Source organism: Gracilinanus agilis, chromosome 3 (genome assembly GCF_016433145.1).
Source record: "Gracilinanus agilis isolate LMUSP501 chromosome 3, AgileGrace, whole genome shotgun sequence".
Taxonomy (NCBI): Eukaryota; Metazoa; Chordata; class Mammalia; order Didelphimorphia; family Didelphidae; genus Gracilinanus; species Gracilinanus agilis.
In genome coordinates, this window is record NC_058132.1 from 460,740,700 (window position 1) to 460,764,069 (window position 23,370).

The 23,370-nt window shown below is 36.2% G+C and overlaps 1 protein-coding gene across 1 annotated transcript in view; it reads right to left on the reverse strand.

The window, feature by feature from the left end:
* FRMPD4 (FERM and PDZ domain containing 4) overlaps nucleotides 1–23,082 on the reverse strand; it is a 269,256-nt gene extending 246,174 nt beyond the window's left edge. Inside the window, exon 1 of the mRNA XM_044666971.1 lies at nucleotides 22,970–23,082. Within this exon, the coding sequence (XP_044522906.1) occupies nucleotides 22,970–23,007 (38 nt within the window). The 5' untranslated portion in view covers nucleotides 23,008–23,082. The remainder of the gene's footprint in view (nucleotides 1–22,969) is intronic.
* Between the last annotated feature and the right edge of the window lie 288 nt (nucleotides 23,083–23,370).

Below are 23,370 nucleotides of genomic sequence, written 5' to 3' on the forward strand. Positions count from 1 at the left end.
TAATTAGGAGTTAAAGGGATGGAATATCGGTCACAGAGAAATCCTAAAAATGATATTCATCAGTCAAGAACTCAGTTAAAACAACACTATGAGATCCACAATTTCTGGCTGCAAAAAAGTCAGTGAGAGATTTACTTAGGCACCCTTGACTGTGTGGTGCTGTCCAAGGTACTAATTCAATCTAATTCACAGTTCAATTATGAGTTTACAGACTAAAACCAGCATCTCTAAAAGTGGGCATTTCATCAAAGAATGAACAATTTGCTTTGGGGCTTATTTTGCCATTCCTGCTTGCTATCTAAATCTAATTGTGCAATGAATGATGAAGTAGATTGTATGTAGCAGTTGAAGAGTCCCTGTACAGAAGGGTGAACAGAAGACAACTTTAAATACATGTTTTCCTTTTGTAAATCTAAGAGTCAGAATCCTGGGAATTATTTCTGAGAACAACAATTACAACTGAACTGTTACAGACAAGAATTTAACAAGAACAGCCACCAAGCCATTCCTAATGGCATGTACAGTGATGTGCTGGGGTGAAATATATTATAAACTCTCAAAAGTCTTCTTTGCTTGGTGGGAGACACTAGCTATATTCTGATAAGACAGTTTCTCCTAGCATTTCAATTCCATTCAGTTATCAAACATCAATTATTTCTTGGGGAAAAAAGTATTTCATGAATTATTCTTTGCATGGTGCTGTCACAGACATTTTCAATGCTCAGTCGACCACCAGATGGCTGCTATTCATGCAGAAGGAGGATTTAGAGAATATTTTATAAATGTTGGCATTAAAGGGCAGAGGGAAAATAATGTGTAGGTAGATGTGTGATGAATGTTATTGATAATAACATTCCTCTAGGATTCTTTAGTATGGATTCTGCTAGAGTCAGCAATTACTTCAAGGAGTCAGAATAGATTATGAACAAGTTAAGCAGTGCTTAAAGGTGATGTCAATGAAAGATCAGAAGAATTTATGAATGGACATGAGAAAAAATAATGAGGGAAAGAATTCCTATTTTGTGATTCTGTATATTAATCAGATTGTTTGGAATTTCAAGAGCAAACATAAGAATTTTTTAAAAAGTGAAAATCCAAGGTAGAAAAACCAAGTTAAAGAATCTCATATACCTTGATCATGTGTATGAAGTACTACTGCACTGATTAGATAAGGAGGTGAACTATACATACAGAGACACATACACTTATATATTATATTATATTATATTATATTATATTATATTATATTATATTATATTATATTATATTATATTATATTATATTATATTATATTATATTATATTTATTATATTGGAGGTTGGAAGACATTGGAGTCAGAGAAAATGATACCTATGATCCTGTGACCACAACATAATTTCTCTCACAAATACTTGCTTTCTGTATTTCTACCACCATAGATTCCTTCTTTTGGCTTAAGACTTTTTAACTTATTAGAGTAGAAATACTGAAAAGGGTTGTAATATTTTTATATCTGTAATTCAAGCCTTAGAATGAATAAGTATATTACACTATTCCCTAAAAGCAAATTTTGATCAAGAGGATACAATTCTAATTGGAAACTAGGAAAGGGAATAGACAGTGCTAAATGGAGAGAATGTGAGTGCCAATGACAGCATTTATCAACTTCAAAGTCTTTTCATTAGGGCTAACTCTAATTATAAGCCATATATTGTATAGTCACTAGACTTGTGCATAACATATATTTTATAAGATTCACTTTTCTCACTTCACCTCAATGTGTTTGGATTTATTGCTCTTTAATTATCCTCTTGAAATGTGTAAGCAGTTGTAATTTCTCCCCTTGCAATAAAAAAGTGATATACACTCCACTTCCCCAGAAATCACTTACACTTACGCAGTGATCTGAAATATAGGCAAATACCAAGAATCAGGCAAGTAAGGTCTTTGAGGGACTGAAATTAATGCCATATAGTCTATATTCGCTAAATCTCAGGTACTTTAGTCATAGTAGAATCACTTTTTTTTTTTAGATTTTATATTCTCCAAAATATTAAACTTAACTTTATCCACAAGCAAACAATTTGGCAGTAATTTTCGTTAATCTACTTTTCAACCTCAACAGAGATTAGAAGAAATAAGTTAGAAAGTTAGTGGAGAGGGATGTGTGTCCTCTAGTTCTGCTAGAGGTAGTCAGAATGATGAGAGTTCTTGAAAATGAAAAAAATCCACTAAATACACATACACACGATAATCATAAATCATAGCTCTTTGAGGCTCTGTAGTTTAAGGGCAAACAGTTCTACATATATAGGCCATGAGGGTACAATTGAGTAATATAATAACTTAAATTGTCAAAGATCATCGAATTGATCAGAGTGACACTCAACCTATGAGACTAGGGGAATGGTGGTGTCCTTAACCATAGTTGGGACCTTTAGAAGAGGGGAAGGTTTTGAAGAAAAGAAAATAATTTTTGCTTTGAACATGCTAAGTCTGAAAGTCTACATGACATTGAAAAGGTCACTAGAGAGTTGGCAAATCAGGATAGGAGGTAGGAAGAAAGCCCAGGGCTGACTGTTAAAGATCAGGAAATTATCTGCGTAGAGATGATAGAAGTTGATAAGATTACCAAGGATGAATTCACAGAGAATAGAGAAAAGGGACCAATAAATAGTGAACGTTGGGTCACCCATAGCTAAGAGCATTGCAAGGATGAAAATCCAGAAAAGGAATCTGAGAAGGAGCAGTGAAATAGGCAGGAGGACAATCAAGAGAAATCAGTACCACAACAATTGAGATGAGAGTGATTATGCAGTACAAGTATGATGCATTGCAAGATCAATAAGGTCAGATGCTATAGAGAGATGAGAAACTGATGAGAATGAGAAAAAGCCATCATATATGGTGATTAAGTCATCACTGACAACTTTAGAGAGAAGAGTTTCATTTGAAAGATGGAAATGAAAGCCAGACTACAGTGGGTTTAGAAGTGAGTGTGAAGAAAGGAAATGGAGGTATCTAGTAGAGATAATTTTTTTCAAGGAGCTTGACAATAATGGAAAATAGAAAGGGAGAGATAGAGGGAGGACAGAAAGAGAGAGACAGAGACAGAAACTGAGACAGAGAGAGAAAGAACAAAAAGATAAAGTAAAAAAGAAAAATGAATCAATGACAGCCTTAAAAATGAATAGAAAATAGAAGGAAGTTCAAAAGAAGATAACAGAGACAAGTATGGAAGCTTTGATATTAATATGACTTAAGTTTTATTTACTTAAAAACAACTTGTATATAAGGATTTATCGGTTTATATATGATCATATATCTTTTTCTTTATGAGAATGCTCATATTTCCATGGACATTTAACATACAACATGTCTAGAAAATCAGTAATTCTTATAACCACATCTATTTTATGGATGTGGGAACATGATGGGAAAGTTAAATAAGTTACCAAACAAAATTCATACAACAAGCCAAGAACAATAAGGAGAAGAAAAAGCTTCTAACTTTAAGGCTTAAAGAAGATCTAGAGAAAAAAGAAAAGACTCAATTGAAAGTGAGTATTATCTGCAAATTATTATAAGATAGCATCCATTTGACACAACTAGTTATTCTTAATTTTTAAAAATAAAAATATAAGTTTATATGGATTTTGTTTAAATAGGTGAAAACTTCAAAGAACATGGGAGTACTAGAGATATCAAATGGATTGTTGTTCAGTTGTTTCAGGTGTGTCTGATTCTTCACTATCCCATGTGGGATTTTTCTTGGCAAAGATACAGAAATGGTTTGCCATTTCCTTCTCCAGTTCATTTTATAGATGAGGAAACTGAGTGAAACAGGGTTGAATGACTTGTTGAAGGTCACAATGCTGGTAAGTGTCTGAGGCCAGATTTGAACCTGGGAAGATGAATCTTCTGTCACTCTATTCACTGTACCATCTAGCTAGGAGATTCCAAAGCCTGCATTTATAGAGCGCAGTCATTCAGGAGGTAGATGCAGAGAGCACACAAGCTTCAAGGGACTATTGAGGTAAACTATTACTACTCTTTCATTTTATAGCTGAGGAAATGGAGATCTAGACAGGTGACTTGTTTAAGCTCACATAGCAAGGAAATTTGGTCATATATGAATCAAGTCCTTTGCTTTTTCTCACTGTCCTAAACAGTGTTTCAGAATGATAGAGGAATAATCATAGGGTAGGCAGGGAAAAGAAACAATCTTTTCTGTACATGGCTATTGATTTGTGGTGTAGAACACAAGCAATAAGGAATAATGTATCTAATTTTCACTGAATAAAGAATAGTTGAAAATTAAACACAAGACCCATGATCATCAGTACAACCTTAACTTCCTGACATTACATTACATCATGGCTCTTATTGATCATGGGGACCTTAATCTTTGACTGTTTTCTATTTCCTTTAATTCCCAGGTAGGGCGTTCCTCCCTCCACCACCACAAGAAAAAACATTGTTAATAGAGAATATGATCTATTAATAAAGGATGGATCTAATCATGAATGCCTCTGTACTGAGAAGACTGGGATAGGGAGATCCTATAAGTAACTCCCATCCCCATCCTGTCACAGTCCCACCTGTCAATAAACATCCTGTACTTCTCCAGTGTGAGGATTAGATACAAAGGATTTTAGGCTGGAAGAGTCCCTAGGAATCATCTAGCTAATTCCTTCATTTTATAAGATGTGAAAAGCAGAGATGGTGTCCCTTGTCCAAGGTCACTAGGTAACAAAGTCAGTATTTGAACCCAGATCCTTTCATTCCACATTGAATACTCTTTGAACTGCAGCACTTTGCTTAAATGAAGAACAAAATAGAGCTCTTCATCCTGAGAAAAGTTAGATAGTCCACACTTTAGCATTTTAGTATCCCACAAGGAAAATAAGCAGACTCTACCGAAACAAACCAATCAACAACTAGAAGCAAACTAACAAGAAACAAACTAGTAAAAATAGCCCCTTATTTCTAAGTTGATCATTAGTATGAGTTTCTCTATCATTTCATTTTTATCTCCTTAATAATAATTACTTGCATATAATTTAGGCAGGGTTGGACTGCCCTGTTGGTACCCTATGCCTTGTGACTTCATTTTACTCCTACCAAGGAAGCTGTAGTTTCCAAGATCAGATACCACCCCATGGGCAAATTCTGATACAAGACCAGTGGTCACATCCCCTCCTCTGTAACAGCAACTAGCATGAAAGAGAAGAAGGGGAAGGAATGTTATATGTCCATATTAGATGTGACACTTCCCTTATGGAACTTGATAGGCGCTGTTCCCAAGGGCAGCTTTCAACTAGGGCACACAAAGTCATAGCTGCATAAGAGCTTTATCCTTTCCTAAGGCACATTAGAGTGATTGTAGCCAACCATGGGACAAAGAGGTACTGGGTTCTATTTTTGTCCCTTTAGATGACTCAGGGTGAGACCTTGGACAAACCACTTTGCTATTTATTCCTTGCCCCAGTTTCTTTCATATGTAAAATATGAGGCAAGTGCCCATTTTATGGGGGTGTCATGAAGATTAATGGACTAGTGATCTGTAAGGCATGCAAAAGATCTGGAATGAGAGGATATCAAAGGAGAATTAAGGTAAAATGAAGCCCCATTCCAGTTATCCTATGCAGATTGCCTTCTGGGAAAGTTGGTCTCTAGAGAGATTGTATAAACTTACTGTTTAGCTAGGTCTTCACTTAAAATTCTGCATGGGAGTAAAGGGGGTAGAGATAAGGAGATGCTGCTATTTCCTTAGCTCTCACATGTTTACAAAGCCTTTATTCCGGAAGATATATTTTAGTATTCCTTAAATTAAGGATCACAATGTTGATGAGAGATCTAGTGAGGGAGTGACTTTTGGAAATGAAGCATTTTGGGCAGGGGGAGACTATGTTTGGAAAAAATATGAACAATTGCAATATTATAAATAAAAAGGTGAATATCCTCATGGTATTATTTATTTTCCTGTTTCAATTCAATTCAAAAAATATTTATTAAACTTCCCTTGTATCTTCTCCACTGTGCTGGGTGCCAAATGAGATTTAAATTTTAGATAAGACTGGGATCCTGATCCCATAGGACAAGCAATTTAGTGTAAATAAAAGATACCAGCATAGACAATTATGGCAGACACTATTATTTGCTAAGCATACTAACAAAGTTCAGAAGAAATACTATGTGAGGTTTGAAGAAGGAGTGTTACTACAAACTATCATGGAAATCTTCATGGAGAAGGTATTATTTGAATAAGGCATTAAGAGAACATTAGAAGGATGGCTAGATGCCCAGTGGATAGAATCCCAGGCCCAAAGACGGGAGGTTCTGGGTTCAAATCTGATATTAGACACTTCCTAGCTTTCTGTGTGACCCTAGAGAAGTCACTTAACCCCAATTGGCTAGCCTTTATAACTCTTCTTCCTTGGAACTGATACTTAGTATTAATTCTAAGACAGAAAGTAAGGATTTTTTTTTAAAAAAGGAAGTTTAGGAATTCAACAAAGAGGAAGGGAGGGAGGATATTTGGACACAAGGAAAATAATAAGAAAAGGAAAGGACCATAAAAAGATAATCTGTTTGAGGGATAGTTAAGTTTGTCTTGGGTGTGCAGTGCAAAGCTGAAGCTGGAAAGTCACAATGAGCACAGAAGACAAAGAATTTTGAATGCCAAGCAAAGGAGTCTAAACTTTACTAAGGAGTCTTCGATGATTTATAAAGAGGGATAGCATGATCAAAACTATGCATAAGAAAGATTATTTTACAGTAGCACGAAGAGGGGTAGAATATAGAAGAATAGGTGAGATCTGATGAAAAGAAGGGGGTAAGAGAAGAGAACAAGCATTTATAAAAAATCTTCTATGTGTCAAGTTGGAGAGACAGTGAGGTTGCACAGTGGGAAGAGCCCTGGACTTTGAATCAGAAAGATTCATCTTTCTGAGTTCAAATCCAGCCTCAGATACTTCCTAGTTCTGTGACCCTGAGTAAGTCACTTAAACCTGTTTGCCTCAGTTTCCTCAACTATAAAATGAGTTGGAGAAAAAATGGCAAACCACTCCAGTATCTTTGCCAAAAAAGCTCCAAATGGGATCACAAAGAGTCAGACATGACTAAAACAACTGAATAACAAAAATGCCAAACCATGTACTGTGTTCACTAATTTACAAATATTATCTCATTTGATCCACACAAAAATTCTAGGAGGTTGGTACTTTTATGATCATCATTCCAAGGCACAAAGAGGTTAAGTGATTTGTCCAGGGTCCCACAGTTATCATGTGTCTGATTCCAGATTTGAAATCAGATCATTTTCCTGACTTCAAGTACAGCAATCTATCTATTGTACTGTCACTATTGTAATAGTCAAGGGAGTAGTTATGAAGGCTTTACTAGGGTGAAGGAACTAAAAAGAGGGTGCAGATGGCAGAGAAGTTTCAGAAATACAATCAATAGGCCTTCAAGATTGAATGCAGAGATAAAAGGTGTGGAAAAAGAAAAATCCTGAACTTGTAAATGATGTTTTTGGCTTTGCCTCCCTCTGGACCATCCTTCCAGATTTTGCTCTGATTTATTTCTTTCATAAGGCCTACCCAGAATACCCCAGCCTGAAGGGACATCTCTTTTCTTAGAATTTCCTATAGTAATTATTGTCTACATAATTCATTAGGTAATTAATCAATAACTACCTGATGACTTTTTTATTATAATTTAAAAAAATCATTCCCTTCTCTCTGGCAATCGATACTAAGTATTGGTTCCAAGACAGAAGGGTAGTAAGGACTAAGAAATCAGGGTTAAGTGACTTGCCCAGGGTCACATAGTTAGGAAGTGTCTGAGAACAGATTTGAACCCAGGACCTTCCATCTCGAGGCCTGGCTCTCAACCCACTGAGTCTCTTAGCTGCCCCCTTTTAATGTAATTTTAAGTCACTATTTATCAAATATCTACAAAAGCCCGATTTCAGTATAGGGATGAATCTGGATTCTTTAAGGCTAAGATATTGGAGTACATATGAACTCTGGCAATTTTTACTGAATGGGGAAACAGGTTCAATTTTGACAACAGAATGCCAGGAATCCAAAGATCAGACCAGCTAAGTGCACAGTGGCTTGGTTAGTGTGTAGCAGCTGCTTTGGCACTTAGTGACACAACACTGCTAGATCCATGGATGATCCAGTTAGTTGCATTTACTTTGGCACTAGGAGACCTTTATAGAAGAGACAGACATAACAATAATGCTAAAAGCAATAGGTTTCTATTACCTCCTTGGACACTGGGGATAAAAGATAACCAAGGACACTGGCAAAAACAAACAAACAAATAAACAAATAAATAACCCAAGAGGACAGGAGCAGTCAAGGATAAAGGGAGGTTGATAAAATTTGAATATAATGCTCTTCAGGCTATAGTAGGGGGAGAAAGAGAGTTGGTGGTCCTGAGAGGCTACCCTCTAGACAAAGTACATGCAGCTTAAGTCAAATTCTCATTCTTTAAAAATTATTTAAGTTTATTACATTAAAATTCCCAGGTATCTCCCTCTCTGCCTCCTCTCTCCATACTAGAGAGGGCACCATTTGAGAAAAAAATGTACACACACACACACACACACACACACACACACACATAAAATTGTCTTACTTATTTCCATTTATCAATTCTTCTTTTGGAACTGGACATATCCAAATCATTTGTCAAGCAATATTTGTGTTGCTGCATATAATTTTCCTTTGTCTCTGCTCATTTCACTATTCATAATTTCATGTAGGTCTTTCCATGTTTAAAAAAATAATCTGTTCATCATTTCTTACATTGAAGTAGGGTTCCTTTATTGCCATGTGCAGCAACTTATTTAGTCATTCTTCAATTAATGGGCATCCCCTCAATTTTCAGTCCCTTGCTACCACAAAGAGAGCTGCTATGAATATCTAAGAACATATAGGTTCTTTTCCTTCTTCCCTGATCACCTTAAGAAATAAACCTAATAGTGGTATTGATGGATCAAAATGTGTATATAATATATGCATATATATTATAACCCTTTGGGCATAATTCCAGATTGTTCTCCAAAATGGTTGGATCAGTTCATAGTTACATGAAAACATATTTTCCCACATCATCTCCAGCATTTGTCATTTTGCTCTTTTAAAATTTTAACCAATCTCATAGCTGTCATATAGAGCATTTTCTCATATAGTTACATATAGCTTTTGATTTCTTCATCTAAAAACTTTATCAAATTCCTGTTCCTAGTCATAGTTAGGTATAAGAATGCCTTGTTCCTTGCCCCTCAATAAATTAGCCTAACTCAATGATGCAGAAAGGAAAAAGGTATTTTATAGGGAAAATCAATGTATTCCTGAGGTGAAAGTATTGTTTTTTTGTCTCTGACACAACTTCAAACTATCTTCCATCCTTTCCATGATCTCCAGTAACTTTGTTCTTTCACAAGTCATTTTCCCTGCACTGGCTAAACATTCCTCCCTTCCTTGTTCTGACTTCTTGGTGAACCAGTTCAATTCAACATTGTCTTCTTGAGTGTCCCCTCATCCAATATTGATTCATATCAGGTTAAGCTCCAGCTGTGGATTAATTCTATAATCCACAGCAGTTATTCCTACACACCTGTGGTTGAATGACTCTCTAGAAAATCCTTCCTCTCATTATTTATAACTCTTTACAGAATGGATCCTGATCACTGATCATTCAACTGAAACTCTTTTTTTCTAAAGTTTATAACAACCCCTTTATTGCCAAGTCTTATGGTCTTCCCTCAATACTCATCGTTTTTGACTTTTCTGAATCTGAAATTGTCAATTACTCACTTCTCTTTGTATTCTCTCTATATTTCTATGACATTATTCACTTCAAGTTCTCTTCCTACTTGTCTTCTTTGTAATTCTCTTTTGCTGGATCATGACCCAAGTTACAACAGCTAACTGCAGTTGTCCCAAATTTCTCTTCTTATTTTTTTCTTCTGGTCTCCCTTTATAGCATTTATCTTGGTGATTTTATCAACTCCCACTGAGTCAATTCTCATTTCTGTGGTGATGATTCTCAGATCCATTTATCTAACCATAACCTCTCTCCTAATCTGTAGTCTCACATCTCCAACTGCACTGGAAATTCTGAACTGGATGTTCAGTAGACATCTTAGATTCTACATTTCTAAAACTGAACTCCTGAACTTTCTCTTCAAGTCTTCCCTTCATCCTAACTTTCCTTTTTATGTTGAGGGTACCATCTAGTCAACCAGGCATGGAACTTTGGTCTCATCCTTTTGACTGTTCTTTCACTTTCCATATCAAATCTGTTGCCAAGTTGTATGGTTTTTACCTTTTTAATATCTTTCTTATAGTATTCTCTATTCTGACACTGCTACAAATACAGTATAAGGCCTCCTCATCTCATGCTTAGACTATTTAAAAAGCTTAGTTGGTCTCTTTGACTCAAGTCTCTCTCCACTATTGACCATCCATCACTCAAGTGCTAGAATGATGTTTCTTAACCATGTGAACTTCCCCCTATTTCAGTAAAATTCAGTGACTCCATATCATATTTAGAATCAAATATAAAATTATCTCTCATTCACCTCACCTTCCACTTTTCAATATGCTTATATCATACTCACTGACACATACTCGGCAATCCAGTGACACTGTCCTCATTGCTTTTTCTCACATATGATTCTCCATCTCCTAATTTCATTTTCACTTTTTGTTCCTTTTCTCTGCCTTTCCTTCCTTATGTTGGATGGATTTCTTCAAGCCCCAGCTAAAACCCAACATTATACAAGAAGCATTTCCCCCTCAATGTTGGTGTCTTCCTTCTGTTAATTATCTCCAATTTATCCTGTTTGTATACACTTATTTTTTTGTTGTCTATTTGATCAGACTGTGGACTCTTCTCTTAGAAGTTATCTTTAAAAAAACCCAAAAACTTATTTTCTAAGAATCAATACTATGCATCAATTCTAAGGAGAAGAGTGGTAAAGGCTAGGAATTGGGGTTAAGTGATTTACACAGGGTGACACAGCTGGGGAGTATCTGAAGCCAGATTAGAATCTGAAGTCAGGTGCTCCCAACTCTAGAACTTGAGCTCTATCCACTGAACCACGTAGCTGCCTCTTAGGAATGATCTTTTGCCTTCTTTTCTCCTGGAACATAGTCGGAATAAATGCTTATTTCTTGGCTGACATTTGTGATAGTTCCGATCCTCATGGAGTTCATAAATGAGTACATAAATGTAGGATTCAAATAAAGACATCAAACGGTATTATCAAGCTGTCAATTACTATTGATTCAATTGATAGGTCAACAGGAGGAAGGAATAAGCATTCATAGAGAACCTTTTTTATTCTAGGTATTGTGCTAGGCAGTTTATAAATATTATCTTACTTGACCTTCATAATAACCTTATGAGGCAGGCAGTATTTTGGACCTCATTTATAGTTGAGGAAAACAAGGCAGACAGAGGCTTAGTGATTTTCTGAGGTTTACAATTATTGAATGACAGGTTGGATTTGAACTCATCTTTCTAACTCTAAGCCTACCACCTAACTGTCTCAATGAAGCAATAAAGAAATATTTAAATACATAATACACAATAGACACTGTAAGTAAGTGATAAAGATACAAAGAAAGGACAAAACACTTCCTTGGTCTCAGGAGCCCAAGAACCTAGGCATTCTGTTGCTTAGAGACTTATAGAGGTTTCCTGGAGCCAGCTTCAGCCAGCTAGAACTGATTGATAAATTCTTGACATTGTTTTGTTGATTGTCTAGATCTAAAGTGACATAAAAAGTAACAATAAACAAATTAAATTCAAAGTGTCTGGGGCTACAGTTCTACCCTCTACTTCCCAGAGAGCCAATTTTTAAACACTTACCAGAACACTGTTGCTTAAAGATCTCAGAGAACTTTATAAAATGTCTTTTTATTTTCTCAGATGCCTATAGGCTTATTACCAGGAGTTTAACGTTTAGTTGATAAATGTTTTGGCCACGTTTGCCCGTGAAACATTAAAATATGAAGCAGCCCTTGGTCTTAGGCAGCCTCATTTTGATTCATGGTGTGGTAAAAATGGAAGCTGGGGGTGCAAATAACCACAAGTTTATCAGATACTGAAATAAAAAAGAATCTCACAGAATGGAAGGGTATGTCTGCTCGATTCTTTTGAGAATCTATGAGGTAGACACTGGGCTTTTGCTTCTAAAACTAAGGTTTATTTAATCTATTGTGTATAATTAAAGCAAGAAAGATGGTGGGCTTTCAGTAGCTAACAGGAATAGTTGGCATGGAGTATGGATGGCTCTTGGCCAGGAACTAGATTGAGTAGTTTGCACATGTTAGGGTCTTATCAAGTCTGGGAAAGCATCAGGGGCTTCCTATAGGGAACTTTTATGGATTTGCATGACTTGTTACTAAGCCAAACCTGACCACCCTGCAAATGTTAGAACAAGGGCTATTCTGGCAAACTTCTTGAAATACTTAATGAGAGCAAATTTAATAACAAGAAGAGGAGGTTCTATATCAGGATCACACAGTGAACAATGAGTACCTGCACCCTCTACCACAGATATTCCTAACATTGTTTTGTCACAGAGTCCTAAGGCTATTGAGTGGAATCTATAGAATATGTAGATTATATAGAATATGTTTTTAAATGCATATAATGCATAGGATTATAAAAGAAACCAATTTGTACTGAAATATGTTTATCAAAATAGAACCTTTATTCTTTAGTATGGATGGATTTTAATTAGCATACTAAAGAATCTTCCATCATCCTCCATTGGCCTTATTTTCTTCCATTTTCTCATTTAATAGGGAAGATAACAATAGAAAGACACACATACTGGCAAGGTGTTCTGTGTCCTCTATGGCCTGTCCATTTGGTTGAGGCCATCAATCAGGGTGCCCATTTGGCTCTAGGAACAGTCCAGTTTTTCACCCTGCCAGTGCCACAAGCTATGATCAAAATTGCTCTCTATAAGGGTTGGCTCAACATAGAAATGATTGTTCCAAAAACTGCTCAAAGGAGTCAAAGGGTGGCCAGCAGCCCCAAGGTAATATATCAATTACAGTCTGCTATGAAAACCTGGCTTGGCAGGTGGTTATGCACTTCACAGGTCAGCAGGCATTGTGTTTCTGAGTGGCTCTTATGACCCACACCAAGTATATCCCTAGGGGCTACCTAATAACAGAAAAGAAAATAACCCAGCCAAGTTGAGAAGTTAATCGTGTTGTCTATTGTTTGGACTGAATGTGCTCTCAATTCAATTGTTTGTTGCAATCAGGTGCACTTCAAGTGGTGTCAGATGTTCTTCATCCCTGGGGTTTATTAGAGAAACAAGTAAAATGTCTCAAGAGACTTTGACAGTCTAAGTAAATCAGCAAAGCTTCAAGATCAAATACATAGGGAAAATGAAGCAGACTGATTCAATTTTGGCATTTGGGGAAGTTTACATAGCCCAGGTCATTGTGCAGTCTGCCAAGGTAGATGAGAAATGGTAGTGTCACTCCTTAGCTTTTCCATTAAAAGCTCTTCTATCCGTTTTGCAAACTGTTACCTTCCAGCAGGGAGCTGCCATTATTAACTCAACAGATAGGTGTGTTGTCAGTTTTGAAAGGAACCAAATTTGGTTCAGTGAAGGGAATAAACATCTCAGAACCTTCAGGCTGGGAAGCATTTGCATTGACACTACATAATTACCTTTCATTTCATGTAATGATGCTATCGTATTTTCTTTGTTCCTCCAATTTCAAAATTATAATATGTCTTCTTCCACTTGAATGGATGTAAGGGATTGCAAGGAACTCATTTAACTAAAAGGCAGCTTTTGCTTCTGCAACAAGCACATTATCTATCCTTTATGCAACTATTCATTGTGAACACTAGGAAGTAATAGGTTTTATTTAAGAATCCTTAATCAAATAATTATGAAACAAGGTGAATTGCTCCTTCTTCAACATAATTTCATTACTTAATTCTTTGGTTAGAAACCCTCTAACTCATGTAACAGGCAAAAATCTTCCAAATATATTCCCTTCCCTCCATAGAAGCATAAATAGAAATTCCCAATGTCCCTTTTCCCTATTATTATTCCTAGGAAAGAAAAGGGAACAACACATTTAATCATTTTGGATCTTTTTGTATTTGTGCATTCATAAGAAACAAGAAAGCCTGGAAAATACAAGACACTGAAGTCTGAAAGTCATATCTCTTTTGGCCCTCAGATCATTGGGGTTTGAAAGGAAGAAAGGAAAGAAACTGTCATATACAGTGTAAATAAGCAAATAACTTAATTAAGCAAATAAATTAGTTAACAATTAATTACTTATGATAAAAAATGGCATGGGTGATATTGGCCAAGTGAGGGGAGGGATGGTAAAGTTAAAAAAAAGAATATGCTACTGACAGAGATAAGCATGTTATATTATAAGATGCCATGGGTAAAGGGGAGATCAAATTGGATGCTCTAAAGAAAATTTGAGTAGAAATTTATGAAGGTCGAAGGAGGCTTCATGAAGGAAGCAGTACATGAGCTGACTAACTGAATGAGGATTGTGAAAATTGGAGATTAAGAGAGTACATTCAGTAATAGGATATATGCTGCACAAATGCCTAAAAATAGAAAATGGCATATTGAGGTCTGAAAATAGTTTAATTGTACAGTTTGATTGGAAGGTTGGATTATAAAGGGGAGTAATTGTGAAATAAATCTGGAAAGATAGATTGGAACTAGCTAATGGAGAACCTTACATACTAACCTTATGTAAGGAGATTATGTATTTTCCTCAAGGTAATAAGGAGACATCAAAGGTTTTTGAAAGGGGTTGTGGGATAAAGGGGATGACATTAAGATTTGTGCCTAAGGAATATTTGAGAAGGATGAATTGAACAGGGGAAAGATTGAGGTAAAAATCCAACCCCATTTAAAATCCCCAATTTAATATAATGAATATGGCACTATATTTGAAGTCACAAAGACTTTGTTCAAGTCCTCCCTTAAATGCTTTCTGTGTGATACAGAGAAAGATTCTCAGCCTAATTTTCCTCATCTGTAAAAGATGAAGATTGTACCCTCTAAGGTCATTTCAAGGTTGAAATCTAATTTTCTACAGTTATCAAAGAATAACAAAGGGGAATATGTGATGCTATTAAAGCAGACAGAAACACATTAGAAAGAATGGCAGGGGGATTTGATGGTGTTATAGAAATAAAGGGTACAAGGGACATATATAGATGAATAATGATGGTGATGATGTGTATCTATCTATGATCTCCTTAACTGTAGTTGGTGGGAGGAACACCTACTCCTGTCACCCTGTCTGCTGCTGTAAGTTATCCCCTTCTCTCTAACAGCTGCCCAAGTAAGGACCCTCGGGAGAGGTTAGATAGATGGGTAACCTTTCCAGGTCCAACTTGGGGTTGGATAAATTAGTATTGGGTTATTTATCTGTCTTGGATAATGTTCAGGATCTGACTGCGTTTGACTCCTTTCCCAAGGGCTGTGATAGAAAGACCACTCAGGAAGGTACTTGTTGTTGAACACTATTTTATCTATAAATAGGGAAAGGATAACAAGGTCAAGGATTGGGGATTGGAATTGGGGATTGATCTATTATCTATTGGACTAATTAACAATCAGGACTGGAGGCTATTGATCAGGTGGAGGCTGGAGATTTCACTCTTTCCCTCTATCTCTGGCTGGACCTGGCCACAGCCAAGCCAGAGAAAAGGGAGGCTATTGCTGCAGATGTATTGATGGTCTTTATTCTCTCAGCTCTCTCAATACCAGTATTGGTGATTCACTAGCTCTCACGGTCTATCAGGAAATAGATTCAGGCTTATTCCTACCCTCTTCTTCTTAAACCACCCGGCAATCCTTCACCACCCTTCAAATCCCCTTCCAGCCACCCACTTTCCAGACTGAACCACAGAGGTTTGCAGAAATCTGTGATCTCTAGTTCTCAGCCTCTGAGTCCAGAGACCTCTGAGTCCAGAGACTTCTCAGTCCAGAGACTTCCCTCCAAAGTGGCTGTGAGGGATCCGACATTTACCCTTGGCTCATGGCACCTGGGAACATTCTGAGTGTCTCAACTGCCATCCCTGTCAGTCAAGGTGGCATCCATCTCTTCCCAGATTATTAATATAACAATGGGTAAACATTTAATCAGTAAACATTTGTTAAGATACTGTATGCCAGGTACTGTGTTAAATTCTGAAGATACAAAAAAAAAGAAAAAAAGAAAAGAAAAGCAAAAGATAGTTTCTGTTCTCAAAGGGCTCACATTCTAATGATTAAAGTTAGATCTTTTTTATTTCTAAATTCCATAATTATAAATTCCCACTGAAGTTTAATAGCTCATATTCCTCATGATATTAGCAGAAGCTGATAATATGCACATATGCACACATAAATATGCAGACCTTCTAGTTTTCCAAATAGTGTATCTACATACCTACAGTGCATTTCACTTTGGCTACTGCATAATTTGTTAAATGGTAATGGCTAAATCTCATTCAAGTAAGGCAATATTTGCACTAATGAGACAGACAGAATCTCCCATTATCAATTCTCAGCTATTCACTGGCCAACATTAAGAGTTAATCTACATCACTGAGATATTGGCTCAATTTAATTTACCATTATGGGAGTTCCTACAGAAGAGCTGGAATGTGTCAATGATACCATTTTTTGAGCCCTGTAATAATGATGCTTAGAAAGAAAAAAAGTCCAGAGACAAAATGAGCTAGTTAAACTTTGAGATTTTAAAAGTCATCCTTGATGTGGTGTTCAAATTACTCCACTCCCCTCAAAGTCACATAATCTTTTTTTTTACTCTCTTACTACGACCACCTTATTTATCTGTTCCATCTTTAAAAAGTTTTTAAAAATATCAAGTTTTGCACTGAATTTATTTCTCTCTTTGGCCTTCTCTTAGACCTCCTGTTCTAAGGTAGCTTTTTCTTTTAACAAAGATTTAAAAGCAGTTCAACAAAATCAAGCAACAATACGTTGACCTTGTCTGACAGCAAACGCAAATCTCTTCTGCCTTTTACCTGACTCACACACACACACACACACACACACACACACACACACACATATATATGTATATATACATATATATATATCCTATGTAATCTCATATACTGATGATTTTGTCTTAACAGCCATATTAAAAAAAACAAACTATTGATATCTTTATTTAATTTTAATAGAAAATACAGTGGGAAAAACACTGAATTTGGAATCAAATTTCCTACTTTCACATCTAAACACTATCACTTACTATCTATGGGACACTGGATAAGTCACTTGCCAAGGCCTTATGTTCCTTTCCGTAAAAAATTTAAGGTGTTGGATCCGAAGACCTCTTAGGTAGTTTCCAACTCTAGATCTATTATCCTATGAACTGGTTTAAAAAGGGATGGGGATGGTCTTCAGATTTTTAAACTAAGAATAGTGAATCTTAGTCTCATAATTTTATATTTAATGGTTCTTCAGTTCATTGTATCTCTTGGATTGGTCAGGTCATACCTCTATAGAAAAGTGAGATCAAACATGTTTTACAATTGTATTAAATGTCATTCTGTTATTGCTCTTCATTCATAGACTAGAATGATTATCACGGGGATACCAAGGTTAGACCTGAACAAGGACATGTGAATCACATAATTCTAATAAGGGATCTGGAAAAATTGAGGATAAGGAAAGCAGGACCCTCTAGTGGCATCTAGGCCAGGTTGAGATCTCTCTCTGTTCTGTCTACAGTCACCTGATTATAAAGGATCTTGTAAGCTTGGAGAAGGAACATTTTTTTTCTTTGTATAGGAATTGAGAAGCCACAGTAAAGATTAAAATTAATATACAATAACTAAGTATCATATTTTATAAAATTTATTAATAACTAAAATAAAAAGAGTAAAAAGGCCGCTAATTCAGCCATGGTGGCAAAACAAGAGCACAAGAAGTGGAGTTACAGCCAACTATATACAAAACGTGACCATGCAATGTGGTGGAGAGATTAAAAGGGATTTTGGGGGGCAGCTGGGTAGCTCAGTGGATTGAGAGTCAGGCCTAGAGACGGGAGGTGCTAGGTTCAAATCTGGCCTCAGACACTTCCCAGCTGTGTGACCCTGGCCAAGTCACTTGACCCCCATTGCCCATCCTTACCACTCTTCCACCAAGGAGCCAATACACATAAGTTAAGGGTTAAAAAAAAAGCGATTTGGGGAAATACCAAAGGAATTCTGGGAAATGTAGTTCAAAGGTACAAAATTCTCTAATTATACACCACTCATAATTTATAACTGGTTGGTCAGAACCCATTGAGTTTTTCTCCTTTTTTTTAACTGATCACGTATCTTTCTCTTTCCCTTATGATCTCTGTTATTCCTGTTCTTTCTCCCTTGTCTTCTGGCTTATTCTTTCTTTATATCCTTTCTTTCCTACCCACGTTCTTTCCTTTCCAACTTTTTTTCCTGTTTCTCCTTTCTCCTTTCTCTCAATCCATTTCCCTTTTCCTGTCAGCTGGGCATAATATGAAACTGAACCATTTAAGTTAAGAAATAACCCCTTCTAAAATGTATACACACATATGCAATATCATTGGAAATTTTATTATCTTAATTTTAGAATTGAGGAAAGTGAGGGAGACAGAATTTAAATTACTCGACCAGATTTACATAGTGAATACATGTCTGAGTCTGGATTTGAACTCAAGCCTTCCAGGTCTAGTGCTTGATATTCTGTGACCCTTAGCAAAAGGACATTTTTAAAAATAATTTTTAAGCCTTACAGAATCCTATTTTGAAGGAGGGATACTATCACTGAATGTAAGAGTTTGAAGAGACTCCACAGACAGTCCATTTTACCTTCTACACAAAGAGAAGAATCTCTTCTACTATAGAGCCAAAAGGCTGTCATCCAACCTTTGCTTAAAGTGAAGAGGAACTCTCTATCTCCTACCATGGCTCCTAGTTCTGCCCTCTTGGGTCAGTCAGAATGAAGCTGATTCACAGATAGAACATAAACTTTTTTGAGAGTAGAAACTATTTCCTTCCCCCACCCTTATTCTTATTGCCTGGTACTGGCACACAGTAGGCACTCAATAAATGTTTTTAGTTGACTCATTGACCTCTCATTAATATGATACCCCTTCAGCTTCTTGATGATAGTTATCATGTCTCTTTCTGCCTCCTTCCCCAAATCTGCTCTTGTGAAGACTAAACATTCCTTCTTTCTTCAACTGATTCTTACATATAACACATAGCATGAACCTTTATTAAGACCTCAATTATCCTACTTGTTCTCCTCTGAATATTCCGTAGATATCCTTTTCAATTGAGTTATCTCATTATTTAGCGCTCAGACTCTGACTTTGACCTGGACATGCTGTGTCTATTCTTTAGCTTCCTATTTCACTCAGAGTATTGAACAAATCCTTCCCATACCAAATAATTGTCTACTGTAGGACGCTTTTAGATAATAATGACAAAGTCACGAAATAAAAGATCTCGATGCTTTCAAAGGGAATTATGCAATGGTACAAAATTAATTGTTAAGGTGCCATTTACCAATCACAGATTAACTTTCAAAATGCCCTTTCATTCTTTAAGACTAATGAGTGTAATGCATTCAGCCAGCTCACCATAGCTTCTTGGACATACAGATAATTAGAATATCTCTTTCTGACAGTGACTAACAGTATTTAGTAAGTAAAGAAAGACTAGAATAATACCCATTGTTTATTAAATCAATTAATGAGAGAGCAGGAATCCACCCAAAGAGAGATTTGAGGGTCTTACTCAAAATGGAGCCTCATTGACACCATGAAACTTGAAAGGCTTTTGAGATTAGAAAGGAAATGGAAAACTGCTAGAGAGTTTGGTTTGCAAAAACTTTGCTAATTAGTGACTATTGCAAGTCTGTCCATTAGATTGTGCTTTGGTCTCTCTGAGTCATAATACAACATCAATGTTAAGTCGACACAAGGACAAGCCCTTTAAAATGCCAACAAGATGAGTAGAAATACACATGGATATAGCTGACTTCAGACCTGTGACCTCAAATCAATTTGTTTCTGTTTGGGTTTCTACTTATTGATCAAAAAAGATCCAGACTGGATGAGATACAGACCAAAAGTCCAATCTAGTAAATACAAAAATTGATTTTAAACTAAAGGACCTGATAAACAGCTCCAAAAAACTCATTATCAATTTATTTTTAAACTTGTATTCATTCCAGCAAATCCTTTATTTTTCCATTTAAAAGCTTTACATTTTGAGCCAAAGAATCAAGGCCATCTTGATGGTTCTGGCCCTGGATGAGGGAGTTATATAAATTAGAGCCTTTATTACAAAATAGATGGCATAGTATGATAGTTGGAATATTTTCTTTTTCTAGAATAGCAAATACATTGGGCAAGATCAAAGAATTTACTCATTCCAAATTCAGAGTTGTCAAACAAAGTTAAAATACTCTTCTAATTACCTAAATTTAGGGATGCAAGGGGTATATTGACTGTTCTTGGGGCATATACACAGGGAAACTCAAGATACTGGGAGTTCCTTACAAGCTCAAAGGGTACATAGAACCTTCTAGATGGAAAGGCTCTCAGAGGCCATCTAGCCAAACCTACATGAGAACAATATCTTCTACAAACCACTTAATTAGAGGTCATCCAGCTTTTTGCTTAGAGATCTCCAGTGGGGAAGAACCTAATATTTTTTGAAGGAAGTTGTTACAATTTTGGATAACTAATAATTGGGTAATTCTCTTAATGAAATCTAAAAGCTCCTTGGATATGATTGTCTGAATCTCCTTCTTTGAAATGTCTCCTTACTTTTCTTAATTCTACTCTGTTTTCTGGGGCAAAGAATATATTGATTCCCTCTTCCATATAACAGCTCTTTAAAATTAGAAGGCAGTTAATTATGTCCCGTCTCAGTCTTCTATTCACAATGCTTGAAATGACATGATCTTAAGGTCCTTGATTATCTAGGTTTCACTGCTATGCATTTGGTCCAGCTCATTAATGCCTTTTTAAAAATAATATGCTCAGAACAAAACACCATTTTACAGAAGCAACCTGCCCAGGTCAGAATAAAGAAAGTTCACCTTTTTTAACATGGACACTATTGTTGTTGTTGAGTTGCATAGGTCATATCTGACCAATTAGCACCCCATTTGGGGTTTTCTTGGCAAAGATACTGGGATGGTTTGCCATTTCCTTCTCCAGCTCTTTTTACAGTTGAGAAAACGGAGGCAAACAGGATTAAGTGACTTAGAGCTAGTAAGTGTCTGAGAACAGATTTAACCTTAGAGACAAGTCTCCCTGACCGCAAACCCAGTACTCTATCCACTGTGCTGTCTAAATGCCCCTAACAGGAACACTATGCCTCTCTGAATGTGGCTGAGGCATGTAATTATTTTGGGGGTTGCTTTTTTAGACTGCTGACTCAATGGCTTTCAACCCACTAAGCCCATTGGATCTTTTTTTCAAATATCCTGTCATTATTTCCTATCTTATACTTAGGAAGACAATGTCTTGAAGCTAAGTATAAGATTTTCTGTCTATCGCTCTTCAATTTTATCTTATTAGATTCTTCCCTGTCAGGATAATTTCAGATCCCACCCTTGTCATTCACTGTGTTAGCAATCCCTCCTACCTTTATGTCATATGCAAATTTCATAAGCATGCCATCTGTCCTTTAAGCAAGTCACTGGGAAAAATGTTAAAAGTCAGGGCCAAATACAGATCCTTGGGGGAACTCCACTAGAGATCTTCTCAGCTGATAGGATCCTAGATTAAAGCATCCTATTGAACAATGATTGCTTTCTTGAATCTGGTCATTTAACCAGTTTTGCAAAAATCCCACTAGAATATTATTTAGCCTATCAGTTTCCATATTTTCCAGAAGAGTACTAGTGCATACTGTATGAGTATCTATCATGTGATTAAAATCACAACCATCCCAGCTTCAAGTCTATTTCTGAAAATGAATAAAATTAAGCATATATTACTTAGGTCTGAGATAATAATAAATGATAAATCAAAAACTAGACCTTTACATTTCATCCACTTATTTATTTGGCAATGGGAAAAAAGGCCATATATATCATAGGTTAGCCAAAAGAACTTTTTTTTCAATATCATGGCAAAGAGTTAAGGCACAGTATTTAATTGCTTCAGCAATGATTACTCAATAAGCATTGATTGAGCAATTAAATGTTATGCCTTACCTCTTTGACAAGCTAATTTTGTTTTGGAGGGAAGCATAGACAGTTGGGGAAATGTGGGATGGGAAATTAAACTTTGATTAACTGGAAAGCTCATCAAATGGGATTACTCTGGTTACCTACATTTTCAGTGGCTGGTGTCAAACTAAAGAGGATCAGATGCCTGTTGGGCACCGATTGATTTAGAAAACCACAAATTAACATTATCTTTGTTGCATTTTTATTGATTTTGTTAAACATTTCCCAATTAAATTTTAATCTGTCCAGTGTTCTGTAAATCTGTGAGTTTGACATAACTGCATTAAAGTACACATTCTGAGTCAATCATTGTTTTTTGGAAGTAAATTTTTAAGTTGTATCAGTGCATTCTTATGCCATTACTATAGGGTATCATGACTATAATGAACTCCCTTGACTAACTATTTTCAGTCATCTTGGGTTATTTTTCTCATGAATTCTAGTACAGAAGTGTAATTAGTGAGGTATCAAAGTTCAGAAATTGGACTGAATGTATACTGACCCCAGGGAATTCCTGGGAGATGAATGTGTGTGTATGTGCACATGCACACACATGTTAGACATGTGTTTATTTTGACGTAAGTGTTTATTATGAGCTTCTCTTGTTATCATTTCATTCTTTCCTCCAAGCCCAGAGTATCCAATGTTGCACGGGCTAATTAAGAGATCCAGTTATTCAAGTTTTTACTATATATTTATTCAACTTACTCGATGAAGTAGTCTCTTCCATCTCTGTTTGCCGTCATCTCCCATCCATAAGGTGGCACCTGGTTCAAGGTCCAGGTTCCTGAGGGAGGTGGCCAGCCTGAAGCCTTGGTTCTGTGGCTGTAAACCAAACAAACAAACATTGTCATCATCTGGTTTTTGGTTATTTTCATGAAGGAAAAGCCTAGAAAAGTATAGAGTCATAGGGAAAGGACCTGTGTACCAGGGAATCCCATTCCATCACATTACATTTAGAAAAAAAACAAAATGAAACTAGAATTCCTACATCCATGTATCCTTGACAAGACAATCCTAAATTGGTGATTGCTCCCAAATCAAGTTCAAAGACTTGTATGAGTCCTACAAAAGCAGTTCTCAAATCTATGTGAAAGCAAGAATTATCG